This window comes from Syngnathus leptorhynchus, chromosome 1 (assembly GCF_054491065.1).
Source record: "Syngnathus leptorhynchus isolate UIUO chromosome 1, UIUO_Slep, whole genome shotgun sequence".
Lineage (NCBI taxonomy): Eukaryota > Metazoa > Chordata > Actinopteri > Syngnathiformes > Syngnathidae > Syngnathus > Syngnathus leptorhynchus.
In genome coordinates, this window is record NC_141195.1 from 18,158,361 (window position 1) to 18,174,988 (window position 16,628).

Below are 16,628 nucleotides of genomic sequence, written 5' to 3' on the forward strand. Positions count from 1 at the left end.
AATCTATTATTTAAAGGCTATAGAGATGAGAACGTTTTTTTAAGGTTATGGTTATGCATTTTCTGTAATACCAGATACAGTCTGGCATTGTTATTTATTTTATAGAATGCACAAATGGGGAAATATATATTATGTGTTGAATTGAGTAACACAGGGTTAGGATCTATAAGTTAAAAAAAATGGGGGCATTTTCTGAAGAGCAGTGGGTTTTGTCAGTAAGAGCATATGGAAAGTTAAAAGCAAAATTTAACGAAATAAATCTTTGAAAACTATGATTAAATGCAATTGTGTTGTCTGACTGCTATTCCGCCGTTCGAAGTATGGTTTTTCTGCAGGGGGCTGTGGCATAGTGTGGCACACAGAGAAAATAGAATAAACACATGAGGTAATGAGGTGTGTCAGGTTGGAAAAGGTCAATAAGGCAAGGGGCAGTTCTTGCAGGCAAACCATAAAAAAAGAGGGGAAAAAAAAGCTTTAACTTTTGAAACCCACACCTCCTAATGATTTTGACTGATCCGCACACAGACTATGCAAGCAATGGCCTTGTCTCCTGTTGGCTTCCAGCCACTCGTGACGTTGACACGCAGTTAAGATGGGTCCAGGCCAGGATCTTTGCTTCAGTCCTTTTCCAGCTGAGGAAATGAGTCACGGATGTGTGCTGACTTCAGGTTTCCTCTCAACTTTGGCTCCCAATACATCTTGTGTGATTGTGCCAGCCTTTGACTGTTCAAGATCCTGTAAAGTGAATTCAGAGATGTATTTGAAGTTACTTAAAATGTGAAAATACTCATACAGTATAGTATTTTTTTTTCACCCGATCAGTTTTCTTTATTTTCTTTAGGCATGGCTAAAACAGAGCATGAGTATACATGGCATAAGTACTCACACCCCAACTAAGTAAGAATTTGAGATCCTTTATCGGGATCAGTGGTTATCTGACGCAGATGCGACCTGCAATTAGCCTACACCCTCAAGTGGTCTGGCCTGGTCTCTTTAGAGTGCCTCTTTGTAAGCCACAAGTGCTCGCGCATCATGGAGAAATGGCGTAAAAGTGAAAAGGGATGGGGTTTGGAATTTAAAAAAAAAAAATCCCAACCTGCCAGTGTGACCTTGTGCTAGCGTAGCCGCTTAGGGTCAGACTGGACAGCCAGACTTTTCGGCTGGCACGCTACAGTGAAAAAGGATTTCGGCATTGCCGCATGAGAGAGCCTCACGTCAAATTTTTCTTTCACTTTTGGGGGACTCAAAATGTTTGCGCTGGTAAGGAGTAAAAAAATTGCCCTAAAATGTTGTCCCATATGATGAATGGACTTTGCTTTCTTGTTATTTATCCCTGTAGGCCGACCGCAAGCTGCAGCTGGATCCCGCACCACCAGACCCATCAATCACCAGAAGCACATTTTTCTCCCCTTAAGCGAAAACAACAAAAACATATTTGACCTGCTGACACTCAATTTTAAATTGACAAATTGCCAAGTGTCTGCATATGCCCAACGCAGTAGAGAGGCAACAAGTACACAAATGCATGTTGGGAAAGCGCAGTGACCCTGAGAGAAAATCACTGTGTTGAAAAAAATGTGCTGGCCTGTTTTCTATCACAACAAACATGACAGAGCTAACCCCTTGCCTCTAATTATTATCCAACGTGTAACAAAACATCATCATGAAAAATACAAGAGCAGGTGTTTGCCCATGTCCCCGGACTTAGCACACTAGCAATTACAAAAGTAGGGCAAGGTTTTTAACATGTGGATGAGGGGCTCACACGCGACACACATTCTCGGCCGCTCTCCTTCTTGTCGCATGCTGAAGCCGAGCTGATTCGTTTTGCAGAAAAAAGTATGCATATCCCTCAAACCTCCCCACCCTCCCAAGATGGAGCTGTGTTCAAGGCTCCATATGTCCACGGGGCCCGCTGCCATCTGCCTTCGACACTACACTGTAAAATGTAAAATGCTTCCAGGAGAAGCGACAGCTGTTGAAGAGGTGCACCGTACGAATAATGACAGGTTCGAAAAAGCTGCTTACAGTAACATGAAGATGATTGGGAGAATGCTCGCTGGCCCAAAACCAAGTAAATCTCTCAGCATGCTTGCAAAATTGAGCCACGCCAATGTACGTTCACACCAAAGGTGCAATTGGAATTGACTTGACTTAAGCAAAGAAAAAGGTACATGGAAAAGCCCAAATGCCCCTCCCCCTCCAAAAAAAAACCCCAGATAAAATATTAAAATGCACCTGTGTATATTTGGACAATGTCGAGGTAGAATTCATTGTCAGATGCATGGGGGAAGGGCAAAAGGTAACACAAATGCTGCAATCTGCTCCATTCTGTGTGTACTCACGTGTGACTGGTGAAGGGGTTGGGCAGGGGTGTGTGTGTGTGTGTGTGTGTGCTAGCATTCATCTGTCTGGTGTGATCGTCGGTAACTGGGCCCAGGCGCGAGCATGCACTCGGCGATCTCCCAGATAAGAGTCATCCATCTGCTGTATGTGAGCGATGGGGTCCAGACGGCTCCTCTTATCATTGCACTCATCCATTTCCCTCTCCTATCCCCCCCCCCACCTCTTTCATCACCTAGCCTGCAATGCTTCTTTTTACCTTGATTAGATGACAAGCACACAATCGAGAAAAACCTACAATCCGTGCTGCAAATCTGTAAATACATCAAGAAAAAAAAAAAATACCAGCACGCTGAAGGGGACCCCGAGAAACTCCTGACTTTGGCTTGTACGGTATCAATGACAAAACAGCGACACTATTGCCATTTATCGTGAAAGCCCCGTGTAGGGGCCCCTTATCGCTGCTACAGGCGAGAAGGGGCCTCCAGAGACGGCTCATACACTCTAGATCGATATCAATGACACAATCTGAATGAGAGTAAGATGGTAACTTGTGTTAGCAAACCTATCTTCAACGTTAGACGAGACATAAAAACGATGTCGGCGATCTCGAGCTCTGGAATGTGGTACCTCACCTCGGGCCTTATCTACTGCATCGATGAGGAGTTAGTGTGCGTGTGTAAATGAGTCGGTGGGTAAAATATTGCATACCAGGTGAGAAGTGCGTCACAAGTCAGACGAGACAGAAAAGCAAAAGAACTGAAAAGACTAATTCATCCAACACTCTGCTATAAACTGAAACTGACGTCAGAGCTTTGTCGGCTCGCATTGCGAACTTCACGAGATCAATCTTTGAGAAAACAGGGGAGCTGTGATGTCGCCAATTTAACCTCGAAGGGGGGGACAAGAGGATTCGTGTGCAGGAGTAGCACTAACAGGAATGGAGATTGGACTCAGGAATCCATTTAGGGCAAAGGTCCATTTTTTTTTTTTTTACATCATAGTCTCAGCAAAGTTACTGAAGCCCAATTAACAGGTCAGGCCAAGGCCACAAGGTTGTGCCTGCTATAGGTGCACCCACGAGTGATTGACAGTCCATCAATTGCGTCTTCTGTCTCAGGTATTCTACTCAACACTGATGCAGCAAGCAAAACGTTGGGTCGCAAATGGCCCTCTGGCCGTACTTTGGACACCCCTGATTTAGCCTGTTGTCATCGCTCCAAACAGATGTGGACAAATTTTGTCCAAATTGATCTTGTGAAAAGAACTAAGCCTGTTATTAAGTTATAATCATGAAACGTGGCTGCTTTGTGGTGGGGAGTTGATCAAAGTGGAAGCAAAATACATTATTCCACATGGGATCATTTGGCATAGCGTAATGCGTTTGCAACATTAGTATTAATAGTATGTGCCCATCGTAGGCCGCATACCCTGAGTGCTGCCGGGCCTCCGGCAGGACAGGTTTTTGCGAGTGGAATATTTATAGCTGTGCATTAAAAGTGGAATCAAGGGTTTAAGTGTACCATTGCAACACTGCTGCCGTTCCTTTGTCTGGGCCTGTCCAAAAATGCCTCGCTGGGAGCTATTTACAGTGGCAGCTCGAAAATGGGAGTGATATCACATGCGTGCCTCTGCACCGGCAGTGAAATCCATTAAAGTGTCACTCTGTTGCTCTTGTTTGATCTCTCTTCCAAGAGTTGCAAAGGGTGACTTAAATGTCAAAGTCAGGTAGGAAGTCATTTATTTCAAGTACTACAAAAATCACAACTATATAATGGGTTACTAGATTATCATGAAGAATTTAAACCTGAAATACTTTTATCAAAGTCAGACACGTGCATTTATTCCAATAAATTCAACAGACAGGTGACACACAATAGCACACTGCCATCTTGTGGTGATAACAAGTAAAAACAGTCAATTGGCAAGTGCAAGTAAATACAGATCAAGGACACAGCCAATTGCAAAAGTGAAACAACTTCCTACTTTATTAGGTTAAACGGTGGACATCTCATCCCAAACGAAATGAAAAATAACCAAAGCAACAAAAGAATACAATGTTCTACAAAAGCACACAAGGTACACAGCAAAGGGGGGGGGGGGGGGGGAGCGATATTAAAATAGTGATGTGAATTTAACACAAACTGATGGATGCAATGTTAGGGAATCAAGATGCTCATGATTAAATGCCTTTTGGCAAATTACTGCTGTCAGTGTTGCACAACATTGCCGCCATTCTGAAGTGCCAGTTATTTATATTGAGACAAGATCATTATTTCAGTGGTGCCTTCAGGTACAAGTGACCTAATTTTGGAGTCTTTCTCCTCTGCAAAGAACTACTACTATTACTGAGTGTTTTTTTTTTTTATGTAATAGTATTATACTGGCCTCGGTTGAAGAGTCATACACATAAGTAGCTGCAGTGGATTAGGGGAGGCTAAAATAGTCCAATGGCTTTTGTATTCATTTCAATGGGGAAATGAGCATTTCCAGTTACAAGCATGGTAACGGCATGAATTAAGCTCGTACCGCAAGGCACCACTGGCGTCGAGCAGAATCCTCATACGGCCTAAACCATCACTGTTCAGGAAACCTCCTGAAAATTCACATTTGTTGAGCCATTAACATTGCATTGGCAAACTATTTTTTTGTAAATCATTTGTGAAAGGAACCCATGCACATGATTACAGAGCATTAGAATAGATTAGCAAAAAACAAACAAACAAACAAAAAAACCTAAATAAACGTGTGGGATTTTTCTAATGTCAAATCGGTGATTTGGCACAATTAAGGTCAAGAAACACCATGCTGTTATTGTTCACTTGCCAGACTGTGCTTCTTTTTCCGGTTTATATACAGTTGACAGTTCCTGGCTGTAAAATTTTGGGTGTGTTACCTTGGTCTTTGTCTTTTCAAATATACCAATTCGCCATGAAATAACACAATCTTCCGGGTAATCTGAGTCTTTTAAAATATACTAATTCACCATGAAATCACACAATCTTCCGGGTAATCTCAAGCATTCTCTAGCGGCCAGAAGTGGTCAAACACTCCCATGGAATTTGACCAAGGCAGAGCCATTGGGAAAACAAGGTAAAAGGCTTGAATGATGATTTTTGGCCACCTTCTCTACTGCCATCATGTGGTGCCAATCGAAAAAAGAAGAAGAAAAAAAAAAAAAAAAGATTTTACATGAGGCAAACCGCTGTTGGGATAACTGAAGCCAGCTGTAATTTACATTTCAACAAGTTAATCAATTCAATAAGAGATGCGGTGGAAATACAGATGATGATTGAGGGACTGGCTAATTAATTTAGGAGAGGGAAATAAAAGGAAATTTAAAAAAACGCTGATCTCTCCAAGTCAGCTGTATCACTCAATTCCTGTCACCTGGAAGCATCTCGCCATTTTTTGTTAACATTGACAAACATTGAGAATTGCTCTATGAATAAGCATTTCAAATCAATAAAACAAATGCAGCACAACTTGAGTGACAAAGGGCTGCACAATGACAGGGGAAGAACATAAAGAAACATACATAATTGTGCCATCCAAATATCTGAATGCTGATGCTATCATCCTCATAGGTATGCCACAATATCTCAAAAATGTCAAATTCCACAACAAAAAAAACAAAAAAATTACACGATATGTTAAAGCTGATGTCAATCTACTAAAGACAGAATTCCACATACACTGACCAAACTACACAACAACTGGGGCGAGTATGTGTCGTGTTTGCTGCATTGTCATGTAGAGGAGCGGTTGGGGTCATTAAGCTTACGAAAACAATATATGCTTCTTTTGACTACAGAAGAGTTGACATTTTTGTCCTCACAGCCCCAAATTGAGTAATCGAGTGTGGGGCCCATCCCTGAGAACACATTTTGGTTGACTTCTAAGCGCTCCTGAAATGTGGTCAATAGAGTCAAAAGCATCACAAGAGGAAGAACAACCAAAGGTAAAACACGACTTCCCGTGACTGCGAGATTTGTTTGCTTTGCTAAAAGTCGGCAGCCGAAAATGTTTTCCAAAAGCAATCTTTTTGTACAGTGTACTTTTCTAGAAAATTATAAGTAACCTTGCCTTGGCTTTATTAAGTTAACCCTGATTTAAAAAGCATCTATAGATCATATTTTTGTACATTTACAAAAATATGACATTTTGTGCATAACATAACTAACATCCAAAAGATGCTGGGGCATACCCGCTATCCTTCCTAACTTCCTTTTTCAGGCCGCCTCATCCTCCTGCTCGCTGTCGTCCGAGCCTGTGGCGTGTAAAAGACATACTGTCAGTGTTTTACTGCACTTTTGCGGATGAAAGCCTCAAATATTCAGATGACAGATCACCTGACTTACCGTCAATCACAATTTCTCCACTTTCACCTTCTTCCTGGCTCTCATCTGAGGAGAAGACGTTTCTTAGTGTTGATGATCAAAAACAGAGAGCATTCATTCAGGGTTCCTACAGCTTAAGGCAAGTTCGAATGAAGACTTTTCTTTTTTTTCTTTTTTAATTCCATTTCAGATTAAATTTAACTTCCTGGTGTTCTCAGTGTTGTCCAAGGTTGCTCAAGTCTATAAATGACATGCATCTACAACAATTTGACAAATAATCAATTACCGAATTAATGGATACTCATTTTGATCATCGATTCATTACTTTGAGACCTTGGTCCAAATCCTCAGAATTACAGCCTCTCACCAGTAAAATATTCTCTGCGTTCTGTCATCCTCATTCAAAGCAGACCAATGAACTTTGCGTTTAAAAATCTGGTTCATTGATATAATAATAATTAACAGGTAAATAGATCATTAAAATAATGGCTAGTTAAAGCCCTTGCACTGACCTCACGTCACTATTTTGTTAGTTCCGCTATCGTGATTCCATGTATTATCTGTCTACCGGTCTTGATCCACTGTTTGTATTTAAATACCCAGTGCTTAAAGGGTTATATTATAACAAGTCAACATGAATAAGTTTCCCGTTCTGGTTTAGCATTAACATTCAGCTAGTGGGATTTAAAGGCTGAGCTATGTGGTTGTTTTGAATCCACAACATTGTTGCATTTTCTTTATGTTTAGCTTGACAGTCAAATTCAAGTGGGAGTGGCATTTAACAACTCAAATCCTCTTTTTTGATTGTTATAGTTAAAACATAAGAAGATATTTTTTTTATTTTTATTTTTTATTTTTTTTATTTTTTTTAAATAGCATTTTTGAACCTCATCTATAAATGACCTAGCCCATCGGTCCAATGTAAAAATCAAACGAGGCCCTTGAGCTCTTAAGTTTGCTGCTCTAGCGTGAGTACATCATAAATCAATAAGTAACCAACCTGCACTCAGCAGTCCTTCCTCCTCCTCTTCCTCTTCCTCCTCCTCTCCTCCTCCTCCTCCTCCTTCTTGATCTTGTTCTTCTTGTTTTTCCTCCTCCCCTTCCTCCCCAGCACTGCGGACAGGTTCCGCTTCAGCAGTTTCTTCGTCTGAGTCGGAGATTACCACACAGTCGTAGCCATTGTCATTGCCACTGCGATCTGCTGTGTTGCCGTCACCATCACTAGAGTACGGACAAAGTGGTCAGGTTGATGCACAAGCCCACCAAAAAAAAAAAAAAAAACACTAAATGGCACAAATAGATGAGCCAGGATTTCGAAACCCCGTGCATATCCACAATACCAAGAATTCCAAACCAGCGTGCCTTGAAAGATTGGTTGGCCGTAGTTTCACTTATTTTATTTACTACAATGAATATGTATCTTTGTTCTAGTGCTAGATTGAAATAGCGGATCCTCCGGTTACTGCTCTACTTATTGATCCACGACTACCCAAAGTATTGTGAACGCATACTGTGTCCTTTAAAAAGACTCCAGGACGTTTACAATAATCACTGTGAATGCGACCTACCTGCCGTTCTCTCTGGGCTGCCAGAGTGGCGTGAGGTAGTACCTCAAAGGGTCCCTGTAAAGGTCGTCCTTCAGGATCTGGACAACAAACCCATCAGTTAGACAAGTTAAGACAAGTGAAACTACTGAATTAGATACAATTTCAATGCCACGTTATCTTTTCACATTGATATCTAGATAAAATCTTACATGAGATTATTGGAACAATGTTTGGGTACAATGTTTTTGCTCTCTCTCTGATATCGTGCCAATCAATACTTTTAAAACTTAAAATACCGCCACACAGAAGCGATTTGTTTACCCGTCCATCTATGGCATTTCCAATTACGTTATGCGTGAGCATTAGCATTACGCTAGCAAACTTATTTTTGTGTTTTCTTTAGTTGGACAGTGGTAGAGTTTGCACGCCCAACCCTACAAATGTTACGAGGTCCCTTGTCATCAGCTGTATGTACCTGCGCAACATCATCTTGCGCGGGGTTGCTGTGGTCATCAAACCAGCTGAAAAAAGTCTGGTAGACACCGTGTGACATCTTCCTGGGTTCGCTATGAGCTGTCAATTTGTGACCGTGATTCCACAGGATGGTGTTGGACATGGACGTGGCAGTTGCTGCAAAGAGGACATTTTCTTTGTTAGAGGACATAAAACTAACAACAAAAGTGTCAAGGAGAAAGGATGCGACCCGATACATGTTATTTCAATAAAAATATTTCTTCATCTCATAATTGGATCAGTGATCGGTTAGTGTTTTGTTTTATTAACTGATTGGGCCCAAAACTCAAGATTGCGTTGTCAGCGTCAAGCTTAATCAATACCTCTCTCACATTGTCAATCAACACTGAACATCCTCCATTTTCTATTGCATCATGTTCCAGCATGCTGGCGTACCAAATTTTGTGGCTTCTTCATGATGCGACCAGTGAAAGCAAAAACAGCCCTGTGTTTATTTGTACCTCCCAGTCCGATGTGCAGCTCCTTCATGATGATGGTGTTCTGGAAGTACGGGTTCCGTCTGAAGTGGAACCGAATCTGGAAACCCACTTTGTGGTTCTTCAACGTGTCAATCTGATGGGAGGTGGCGTGTTTGAAAGTCGTTAGAACAGTACGACAGTTATTCCCAACCACTTTGCCATTTGGCAAATGACCTAATTAGATTTAATTAGGCTGAAAACTGCAGTTTATTTACTACATAATAAGAATTGAATGCAAATGTACTGTACGTCAATTAAACGTTAAAAACGTGTCAACTGTCAAAAAAAAAATAATCAAAAAGATGACAACCTGACAATTTTGGGGCTAGTTGGAATAGCCAATGCAAGATGAGTACAACGTAGCAAGAATGTTGATATTCTCGTGATGGGTTCTGGGGAAATGTCTTTCTTTGTGTCAGAAAAAAGTGTGACGGAGTAAAACAGAATGACTTGACTCTTTCTCAACAAATATCCTGGGCCCATTACTTCTGCTACACGGGGAAGCCATTCTCAGACAAGGTGACAAGTTTCAGGTCAAATCCTCCTCCCGTAAGCTTGAAGTTCCGGCCGAAATTGCAAAAAATTAAAAATTACTGTGAGGTTTCAAAGGCCCAAAATTTCGAATCAAACAAACGGGAAAATTATTGCTGAGAAAATCAGTATATGCAGTGAAATTTAAGTCATCTTTGGGTGGCATTTTCGTGCTTATTCTATGTTTTATTATTCCACAATTTTGGAAGAGCACTGTTCATGCTGCCATTGAAAAGTAATAAAAAGTGCAAAATTGTACATTAAAAAAGGACTGTTGTGGATTTAAAAAAAAAAAAAAAAAGAACGGTTGTATGCAAAACTACAATCTTCATTGTTGTTTGTCACATTGTGTTAAGTGACGTGCCCTAAAATTTTCTGCCATAAATTACAGCATAGCGAAACGGTCGCAAGTGTATCGCTTACTTCAAGATCAGTCATGTAGCTGAGAGCATCCTCATCTGTCTCATCAATATGAGCCGAGAGGTGCGGGTGGTTCAGTAGCTGGCGCCTCAGAGTCAAGGTAAAGCATAAACATGTTTACTTGGATTAAGCATTCACTTAAAGTTGAGCATGCAAGGAGATGGGGGAAGAAGATCTCAAACGGAAGGATACAGCCGTCACCCAGAAGCCGGGGATAGTTTTTGTGATGGCGCGACGTTGATCGAGGTGAGGCCGGCGCATGCGGCCAATCTTCAGCTCCAGGCGCTGGTGAAACCAGGTGCTTTTCTTCTCGATAGCTTCCAGTTTCATCTGTACCTGCGCCAGGAGAGCCACTGACTGTCTCATCTTGGGAGCCATCTTAACAGACACAATGGCGCACTCACCATCCTCATTGTCCTCGTTCTCAGACGGGAAAGAGGAACTTGGTGCGGAAGAAGATCCAGACATGGATTCGTCACCTTCACCTGCGTTTGCGGTATCATCCGCATCTTCTTTGTCTGTGCTGCGCAGGCACGTGGAGCTGTCTGCAGCAGCTGCCCGTGTTTTAGAATGAGCTCTGAGGATCTGATGGTCCCCACGGTGATTGACTTTGCTCCCCTGCTTGGCATGTTTGGCTCTTTTAGACGAGCACGGAGTCTCTCGGCTGTTTTCGCCGTCTCCACCTGTGAGGCTGGCGAGTGCTTCGGCAGCTGCTATGGCCGCCGGGTCAGAATCGGATTGGTCCATAAAATTGCAAGGATCGACTCCTGTGCATGCATCTGCATCATTCTTCACCTCAGCATATCTGTGCGCCTTGGATGACTGGGTTTCCTTGGATTGATGCTCATCAGAATTGGAGTTGTTGACAGGTGCAGAAGCGGGACTGTGTGCAGTTTGCGAAGTTTCTGCTTCCTCTTCATTCTTAGAATGTCTCTCTTGCCCAGCGGCTTCGGTGCTCTCCCCGTTTTTGCATCTCTCTGAGGCATCCCGCACATCATTAGACGCGTCATCCACTTTTGAGGACTTTTGGGGAATAGAGCCTCCCTCATCCTGGTCCGGTGACGGACACCTTTTCCTCGATTCGGAGTTGGCGCTCTGCTTGCTATCCGTCAATTCACTCATGCTGGCGAGCTAGCCAAAAGAGCTACCCAGGCTAGGTAGCCCGCGAACACAATGACGAGAAATTTCAACGTACCCACTCACACTCGATTCAACACGCTGGATAAGCGTCGTTGGCAGTGCGATTGTAAGAGACAACTCTTGACGTAATTCACATCCTTTATGACGACTTGAGCAGGATGCAGCTTGGCCGTGGCCTCCACAAAACGACAGGAAGTAGCTGTTAAATGCTAAAGCTAGTTAGCGCGACGTTACCCATGTCGTGTATCCTTGCAGTCGGGGCGACTCATTTCCCAAAAAAGGCAAGTCGAGCAAGACAAAGTACGATCAAACGAACTGCATCGTGTCGGTAACCTATAGTTGCAACATGAAAAGAGCCTTCTTTGTGTTAGTTTGTGTTAGCTAAATCCTTTATCTTACGATCCGCGTTATCCAAAGGAATAACAATGTTCCGATTGGCTGGAGAACGTCGCGGTTAAAGCTCTCGACCAATAGGATTCAACGGTGCGTTTACTGGGTAATAACTGCGCTCAAGTTGTGTACGATGCACGCTTCATTAATGCCGAATACATTTTCATCAGTTTGGTGTTTTCTTTTGAATTTTTTATTTTACAAATTTTAAATACTGGTTTATGTATGTAATCGTATTTCAGAGCTGTCTGTCTTTGGTGGTGAGACATTTTTTCACTTCGGTGTAAAATAATTATTTTGTTTCTTTTTTTTTTTCAAATATTTTATTATTTTAATTATCAATAAACTATCTCTCCCTCCCTTCATCCCTTCATCCCTTCGTCCATCCATCCATCCATCCATCCATCCATCCATCCATCCATCCATCCATCCATCCATCCATCCATCCATCCATCCATCCATCCATTCATTCATTCATTCATTCATCCACTAATTCATTCATCCACTAATTCATTCATCCAACCATCCATCTATTCATCCATCATCTGTTGCCATTCTCTGCTACTATAGTTCATGGACATGGTCCTCTAGTGCTGCTGTTCCTTTTTCTCCTCCTCGTAAAACCTAAAAATCCTAAACAACTAGAATCTTAACTCTATTTTACTTTGCCTCTGTTTATTTAGGCTATTTGAGCACTGTCAATTTACTGGCCTTGAAAATGAGTAACAAGCCTATATTTTAGGCAAATAGGGAGGAAAAATCAAATGTTGTCAGAAACATAAATTACCAGATAAAATACACATACATGAGAATTATACTCAAGTGCAATTGTGTCATCAATATTGGTCTCGTACCAAATTTAAATGGCCCGCTTCCCATAGCTGTGCAGACAGGCTGCAGGAAAAAAAAAAAAACAATCAGGTAAAACATATTAACACATTCTCATAAAACATTGCCGTTTTTAATTAGCTGTAATGGTATTTGGAATTGACTTTATTCCTCCTGGGAATTCAGGCCGTAATATCACATTTCCATTTGCCGGTGTCGAGCCAGCCCAAACCAAACGCTACTCGGCAAAGGGGCGAGGAAGGGGGGATCATACCAACTCGAAGACACATCGAGACACATGGACATCCCGGTAGGTCAAGACTAAAATTAGACCTCGACAGCGGCCAAAGTGTGATGTTTTAGTGGGGGATACACGATCACAAGGCCTGGCAGAACAAGTTTCCCATGCGTGACATTTAACAGCAGCACGTTAACCTAGGAGACGAGCTGTGCATAATGCGCCGTCAGTGCTGTGGCTGCAAGTCGATTTATTCTTCTCGGGGTTCCGCATATGAGCAAAAATGTCTTTTTTAACCATACCAGGTCAAGAGAGTCTTTTCGTTCCCATCAAAACTGGCAGGTCACCTGACCAGGCAGAGGGACACTTGGCGGATGATGACGACGACGAAGACGACGATGAGGGAAGCGAGAACGTGCGCCTGATCCCAAGATGCTCCCCGGTGCCCAGGAGACGAGGCGCGTCCATCCACGACGAGACTGCCGAGTACATGCGCATCCAAGCGTCGCTGTCCCCCGGAAAGCGAGTGTTGTTCGCAGACACGACAGGCGGAGACCTCGTGGACGTCCGCGAGTTCGTCACCTTCGAGTCGGAGGACGAAGAGGACGCTGCAAAGTGGGACGAAGAGCGAGCAAAGTATGGTCCACCTAGGCGAGAGCCGGTGTACCATGTGCACCCGGACTTTGAGCTCCCCGATGGAGGCGCGTTGCTGGAGGCCGTGCGCGATCATAAAGTGTGCGTCGAACACGTCGGTCCCGTAGAAGATGAGCCCCTCGCTTTTAATGGCCTTGTGCGGGTGCTCAACTTGTCCTTCCACAAGGCAGTCTACATCAGGTCCACCATGGACAACTGGGAGACATACTTTGATCACCCCGCAGAGTATCTCCACGGATCCCATGAAGGGGAGACAGATACGTTCTCCTTCAAGCTGTCTTTTGCGCCCCCTTACGTCACCCACGGCTCACGCATTGAGTTCGTTGTCCGCTATGAAACCACCGAGGGGGATCACTGGGACAATAACTCCCATATGAACTACACGGTGTCTTTGCTTCTGTCCTATGAACAAGAGGAATCACTGGAGACTGACGGTGGACAGCAACAAGTGAAGGGGATCATAAAAGCCCCCAAAGACTACAGGTAAGCCACTATGCAAACCCGAGAAACAACTGTGGGCAACCATGCTCACTACTTAAGTGTTCAATTTTGAATGTTTTTGTTATTTATTTAGGAAAATAGCACTTTATAAAATTGTACTTTATCGAAACATGACATTGTGAGAAATAATCTGAAGAAATATGTCCGGCGTCGTGATATATTAGTTCAATTCAATAGTCTGTACTGCTCCTTTTGGTTTGTTTCTCAATCTTGAATTCTTGTCTTACGTTCTAGTGATTTTGTGTATACCATTACAGTTGCCAGTTCTCATGTCACAACCAATCATGGCTCAGCTTCATAAAACTGGTAAGCTGTGTTTGGTTGTGAGCTGGGACCTGGACCTGATGCCATTTTCAGTCAGCATCAAGTTGCAAAATGGCCATCCTCTGCGATGGATCAAAATGGGTGAATTTCTATGCTTCACAGATATTCGACAAATGCAATAGTTATCATAATGCTGTGTATACCAGTGAGTGAACAAACAACATGTTATTTCAAAGAAATTTTCGGGGTTGATTTTCTCTTTAAAATGTGCCGTGTTTTACAATTTAGGGCAAAGGGTTCAACATTGCAAAGAAAAAAAAAAAGCAGAAAAACAATCAGACATTTGAGGATAGGGATGTTTTTCATAAACAAAAATACAATTGAAAAGTATCAACCTTCTTCCCGCAAACCACTGAATGTGTAACAACAGGAACATCTATTAGTTGACTGTTTATGTAAAATAAGCAGTCTTAGCATGTCGACCGTTGCTGCTTTTACAATCGTAAGAACAGCAAGGCTTCAGGTCACAGGACGCTAGTCGACTAATAAAGGTTACGTAATGAGGAGAGTGCTCGACCTCACATCCTCCAGAGGGGACTGGCCATCGTGTGTGTGTTGACAAAACCATCGACTACAAAATGTGCACAAACACATGAAATAACAGTTCTGATTCCAAAATACTTAGGAATCTTCCCTGAAAAGAAATTGAAGACGAAGCTCGTTTTAACTAAGAGTTTATGCTGATTTGAAGAGTACTTAAATGGGTACTTAAATTACGAGTGACACACCTACAATGTCGGGAACAAATCTCATTTTTGCAAGACTTTTTCTTTGAAAGACTTTTTCATGTAACTGACAAACTGACATTACCAGCTCACAGATTCATTTTGAACGTTGTTCTGTATAAAAGTATAGCAAAAAATGCATGTTGATGGCATAGGACCTTTCAAAATTAAATATAGTTATGACTACAGATTGAATTGAATTCATTTGTTCACCATGCCTATGACTTTACAAAAACTCATCTCTCAAATCATCTTTCTGCATTGAAATGAATGGAAGTGCTATTAATCTGTTTTAAAAAAAAACCTCTATAATACTATACACTTTATAAAAACATACAGTCAAGGAATAACTGAACAGAATGACAAAGCATGAAACTATTTGGGTTAAGCAATTTGTGAAAAAGGTTAAGCAATTTATGGAGCCAGAGGGCCCGCCCCTGAAAATGCTAGTCATCCAGTGGTGTGACAGGACAGTCAAAACAGGCAAAGGGCAGGTGTCATTTTCAGCCTTTGGGTTCGCCTTGGCAACAATTCACCTCTGAACTTTTCCATCTGCCAGCTGTCCTTTCAAAGGATATAAATGCAAGCAGATGGTGAGGAGTGCCGAGCACAAACGCGACTCTCAAAACTTTGAGATAATCGATAAAATGATGTTATTGCTTAAAAGTGGAATCATTCAATGTGGTTTAACGCAGTGGAATTCCGATCCAATTTGGGAGATTTTGATGCAATTTGTATTGTAATTGGTTAGATTCAATACCCTCTCATCTTTTTATCCAAAGTATGAGTTTTTGGAGTTATTAACGTGGTCACAAAGGAAATTAAACTCCGATCTTAAAGCACCACCAGAGTACATAAGTTCGGTTTCAGTTCTACTGTACAGCTTTATAAAACGATACAATGGTCCTGGCCTGTTTTATTTGACACAAATCCTGAAAATATTCAACATAAGCAAGCCTTGTGTATCCCACTGAAAATTATAAAGCACTTTTATGCTGGATGCTATTTATTCAATTCCTCTTTTCTTTCAGTACGTGCATCGATTTACACTCATCCACCGATGAAGGTAAAAGTCTGACTGTTTTTGTTTAATAAGACTGATGGATTTGTGGGAGACCATGTTGCATTGTGTTTTTTTTTTTTTTTTTTGTCAAGCAGATGAAACAGAGACCTCAGGGTTAGCAAGTGGGAGTTGTGAAGGATCGTGTCCACTTGTCATATTGCCGGAGAGTGACAAGGAGGGAAGCTCAATCTCGGAAGAACTGGAGAGGAAGCAGCAGATTCTGTAGTTAATAAAATAAATCCTTAACTAGCAAAACTGCCATTCTTCTTTCGGGTCAAATAGTCCATCGCAATCAGTGTTTGAATTATGTTGAAATGATTTCAAATTTCATCTACGTGTCGAAAAAGGCATTCAAGTGTACAGCAAAAGCAGTTTGTGTTTTAATTAGCATCTGGCTCATTATTTTTTGTGTACTTTTGAGGTACATTTTTTCAAAAATTTTATCAACTAATTTTGCACCCAATTTAAATTAAACTAATTCAAGACAAGCATATTATTTCTCAACAAACCTGTGGCTATAAGTGAACACAACTTGTTGAGTTATGCATTAAATATATGTGATTTGATTTCCCGTTTGGCAAGCCAGAGACAA

At 41.9% G+C, this 16,628-nt stretch overlaps 2 protein-coding genes across 3 annotated transcripts; one reads left to right on the forward strand and one right to left on the reverse strand.

The window, feature by feature from the left end:
- Positions 1–4,313: 4,313 nt before the first annotated feature.
- On the reverse strand, positions 4,314–11,760 carry tspy (testis specific protein Y-linked). The gene is made up of 8 exons (XM_085919618.1): positions 10,366–11,760; positions 10,177–10,254; positions 9,205–9,316; positions 8,706–8,860; positions 8,252–8,328; positions 7,684–7,904; positions 6,705–6,749; positions 4,314–6,613 (listed from the first exon to the last, which is right to left on the reverse strand). Exons 1-8 carry the CDS (start codon positions 11,293–11,295, stop codon positions 6,576–6,578), a joined length of 1,656 nt encoding a protein of 551 aa, XP_085775744.1. The 5' UTR covers positions 11,296–11,760; the 3' UTR covers positions 4,314–6,575.
- A 1,292-nt stretch (positions 11,761–13,052) lies between these two features.
- On the forward strand, positions 13,053–16,262 carry LOC147062462 (protein phosphatase 1 regulatory subunit 3A). Of its 2 annotated transcripts, none has more exons than XM_085919619.1 (3): positions 13,053–13,906; positions 16,005–16,039; positions 16,129–16,262. In XM_085919619.1, the coding sequence occupies exons 1-3, from the start codon at positions 13,053–13,055 to the stop codon at positions 16,260–16,262; spliced, it is 1,023 nt and encodes a 340-aa protein (XP_085775745.1). The 2 variants fall into 2 exon arrangements, with proteins under 2 accessions (XP_085775745.1, XP_085775746.1); XM_085919620.1 differs by having other exon boundaries at positions 16,132–16,262.
- The last annotated feature ends 366 nt before the right edge of the window (positions 16,263–16,628 follow it).

What these genes read in the sequence shown, in the direction of transcription:
- tspy (XM_085919618.1), bottom strand. Translation starts at nt 11,295, where the DNA reads ATGAGTGAATTGACGGATAGCAAGCAGAGCGCCAACTCCGAATCGAGG. An exon ending in GCTGCACATCGGACTGGGAG is followed by an intron (nt 8,861 to 9,204) that starts GTACAAATAAAC and finishes TCCTCTTTGCAG; the next exon opens with CAACTGCCACGTCCATGTCC. An exon ending in CGCAAGATGATGTTGCGCAG is followed by an intron (nt 8,329 to 8,705) that starts GTACATACAGCT and finishes TTTGTTGTCCAG; the next exon opens with ATCCTGAAGGACGACCTTTA.
- LOC147062462 (XM_085919619.1), top strand. Translation starts at nt 13,053, where the DNA reads ATGTCTTTTTTAACCATACCAGGTCAAGAGAGTCTTTTCGTTCCCATC. An exon ending in AAAGCCCCCAAAGACTACAG is followed by an intron (nt 13,907 to 16,004) that starts GTAAGCCACTAT and finishes CTTTTCTTTCAG; the next exon opens with TACGTGCATCGATTTACACT. An exon ending in ACACTCATCCACCGATGAAG is followed by an intron (nt 16,040 to 16,128) that starts GTAAAAGTCTGA and finishes TTTTTTGTCAAG; the next exon opens with CAGATGAAACAGAGACCTCA.